The following is a 3,469-nucleotide window of genomic DNA, read 5'->3' as shown; positions in this document are numbered from 1 at the left end:
ACATGTTTTGCCCATTTACTTAATGTCTAATGGCACTACAGGATATTTATGAACATCCCCATGCACACATCTAACCGCCACCCACTCCGCCTGCACCACTGACCCTGGCTGAACCAGGGTCTTGTTGCAGCCCAAGTCCACCAAAACCTGGTGCATATCCAATTGGCACCTTACTGGAACACCTTACATCCCTCCCAGGATAGTGTTACGGGGCTGGCGACATGAAACACCTCCCTGAAGTGCCCCGGTCACCTGCACCTTAAACACGAAAGTCACAGGAAAAGAAGACAGGGAAGAATGGGTTAGTAGGCCTTATGCAGCATTCCTCCACAGGTGGTGGCATTCGGATGGGGGTCAGGAGGCCTCCTTGTAGCTGGGACTGGTTGATTTTCTTGGTTTGCTTGGTGTGTTCTCTTTATTTACAGTGCAGTTTCTCCCACAAAGTGCAGGGCATCTTTTCAGCCACTCTCTGTTGTCTCCACAAATGTTACTGCAGCACAGCTTCACTGTCCGTTCTTCCCCTGCAGGTCTCAGCGTCCTACTGAAATAGGAGGATTAGATGATTGCTGCCAGCTACACCAACCTCTCTTCCAACACCACAACCAAACCCTCTACTCCACATGTGTCAAAGTCAAGGCCTGTGAGCCAAATCTGGCACGCGAATGAATTATTATGGCCCCCGGGATGATATTTGATTAGTATTAGAATCGGCCCGCAGGTCACAGCTGCCTGCTGGGGTTTTGCACGCACCAATACTCCATTCCCCACAATGCAACGGAAGCCCGCGAACTCACTGCAGCGCTGGAAGCGGGACTCGGCTTCATTATTCATCATTATTCATCAGCATTCAGAGCAGATGTCAACTTTCAGCAACTCCCCTCCCCAGTAATGGCTAAACGGAAGGTGTACGGTGAGCACAGGGAATTTCAAGCCAGGTGGGAGGCAGAGTACATGTTCACGGAGGTAAAAGGCAAACCTGTTTGTCTTCTGTGTGGAGAAAGTGTGGCTGTAATGAAAGAATATAATCTAAGACGGCACTATGAAACCTCTAAGAAACACAAAGACAAGAATATGGACACGGAACAAAGGCTACAGAAGGTGGAAGAATTAAAACGAGGTCTTAAGTCCCGGCAGGCTCTATTCACAAAAGCAAAATCACAAAGCGAGGCTGCTGTCAAGGCGAGTTTTCTTGTGGCAGAAGAAGTTGCAAAATCAGCCCGACCATTTAGAGCGGGAGAGTTTATCAAAAGCTGTATGCTTAAAGTTTGTGACGCAGTGTGCCCAGACAAAAGGCAGCTATTTTCAAACGTGAGCCTGAGCAGAAACACCGTTGCTGAACGTGTAGACCAGCTGTCCACCAATCTAAAAGAACAGCTTGTGGAAAAGGGAAAAGATTTCATTGCATATTCCCTTGCTGTGGATGAGAGCACTGACACAACTGACATTGCCCAGTTGTCAATTTTCATTCGTGGAGTGGACTCCAGCCTGACCGTAACAGAAGAGTTTTTGGCGTTACGTCCGATGCATGGCACGACTACAGGACAAGATCTGTATGAAGAGGTATCCAGAAGTGTAAATGAGATGGGACTGCCTTGGGAAAAACTCGTGGGATTGACAACAGACGGAGCACCCGCGATGTGTGGACACAGGAGTGGATTGGTGGCAAGGATACGTGACAGGATGCGGGACAAAAATGTCACAGAGGAGCTGACAGCTTATCACTGCATAATACACCAGGAGTCGTTATGTGGCAAAGCCTTGAAAATGGAACATGTAATGACCATCATAACACGTGCAATTAACTTCATCAGAGCCAAAGGTTTAAATCACCGCCAGTTCAAGGCATTTCTGGGCGAGTTAGATACAGAGTATGGTGACTTGCCCTATCACACAGATGTGCGATGGCTAAGCCAGGGAAAGGTGCTGCAAAGATGTTTCGAGCTTCGTGAGGAGATCTGTCTGTTCATGGAGAGCAAAGGGAAAGACACAACAGAGCTTCGAGATGAAACATTTATGTGTGAAATGGCGTTTCTGTGCGACATCACAAGCCATCTGAATGTGATGAACCTGCAACTGCACGGACGGGGGCGTGTCATCTCTGATATGTACAGTACGGTGAAGGCGTTTAAAACCAAGCTGAGTCTGTGGGAGACGCAGATGCAGAAAGAAAACCTGAGCCACTTCCCCAGCTGCCAGACCATGAAAGAGAAGCTCTCTACCGCTGTGTTCCCAAGTGCACGGTTTGCCGATAAACTCAACATACTTGCCGCCGAGTTCTGACGCCGATTTGCTGACTTTGAAGTTCAAAAAAGCAGGTTCGAACTACTTGCCAATCCTTTTGGAGTTGATGTGGAAAGCGCACCACCAAACCTCCAAATGGAGTTGATTGAGCTCCAGTGCAATGACACACTGAGGGAAAAATATGAGCGAGTGGGTGCCGCTGAGTTTGCACGTTTCGTCCCCGACACAATGCCTCAGCTGCGCATCCAAGCTGCTCAGACGCTCTCCATGTTTGGCAGCACATACCTGTGTGAACAATTGTTCTCTTTGATGAAGCTAAACAAAACATCACACCGGAGCCGTCTTACTGATAAACACCTTGACTCAATCCTGAGGATTTCCTCAGCTCAGAGCCTGACCCCGAACATTGATGAACTCGTACAAAAGATGAGACACCACCAAGTATCAGGCTCAGGCTCAGACAAGTGAGCATCGCAGAACATTTACGTATTTTTAGTTTTTAATTCAGTTAAATTTTTTACATTCGTTTCTACAAGACGTGATTTTTCTTTGAAGGAAGTATTGTTTTGTCTGTGTGCCATAGATTTTTGTATTTTATATTATTGTATTTTATTTATTTATATTTATTTTTCAGTTAATAGACTCAGATAAGAGCCATGAGAAAGAATACAACTGATTTGATTTTTTTTTTTTTCAATTTTCTCTTTTTACTATTGGAAAGCAGTAATTGGTAGGATCATAGAGCAGCACAATATTGCACTTTCAGTTTATAATGCATGCAATTTCATTTATGCATTTATCTTGATATTAAGAAGCATATTTTGTTTATAAATGACATTTACTTTTTTGCTGTTTGCCTGTTGAAAATGTTTTCTTTCGAAATAACTGAGAGCCATCAGAAAATATTGCTTTATTCATTTAATGTACAGGACATGTGATTTTTCTTTGAAGGAAGTTTGCTTTTGTCTGTGAGCCTGTTGAAAAATGTTTTCACTTAAAATTACTGACAGAGCCATAGAAAATATTGGATTATTCATTTAATCCTTAAATAATATACAGTACACTGTGTTAGGTCTTGGTTCAATAGGTTATGTGCAATTATTTTAATATGTTTTAATAAACATTGAACCAGTCCGGCCCTCAGCTTGTAGCAAATTTGTTTTTTTCGCCCTCTGATGTATTTGACTTTGACATCCCTGCTCTACTCCATGTCAGACCCTAAAGGAGA

The 3,469-nt window shown here is 44.2% G+C and overlaps 1 protein-coding gene across 1 annotated transcript; it reads left to right on the top strand.

Moving 5' to 3' along the window:
- Positions 1–888: 888 nt before the first annotated feature.
- Positions 889–2,709, top strand: LOC134626643 (general transcription factor II-I repeat domain-containing protein 2-like). The gene is given in 1 exon segment (XM_065470676.1): positions 889–2,709. A coding segment is annotated over 1 exon segment (1,821 nt).
- The last annotated feature ends 760 nt before the right edge of the window (positions 2,710–3,469 follow it).

Source organism: Pelmatolapia mariae, linkage group LG4 (assembly GCF_036321145.2).
Source record: "Pelmatolapia mariae isolate MD_Pm_ZW linkage group LG4, Pm_UMD_F_2, whole genome shotgun sequence".
Taxonomy (NCBI): Eukaryota; Metazoa; Chordata; class Actinopteri; order Cichliformes; family Cichlidae; genus Pelmatolapia; species Pelmatolapia mariae.
This window is presented reverse-complemented; position numbering and strand designations above follow the sequence as displayed.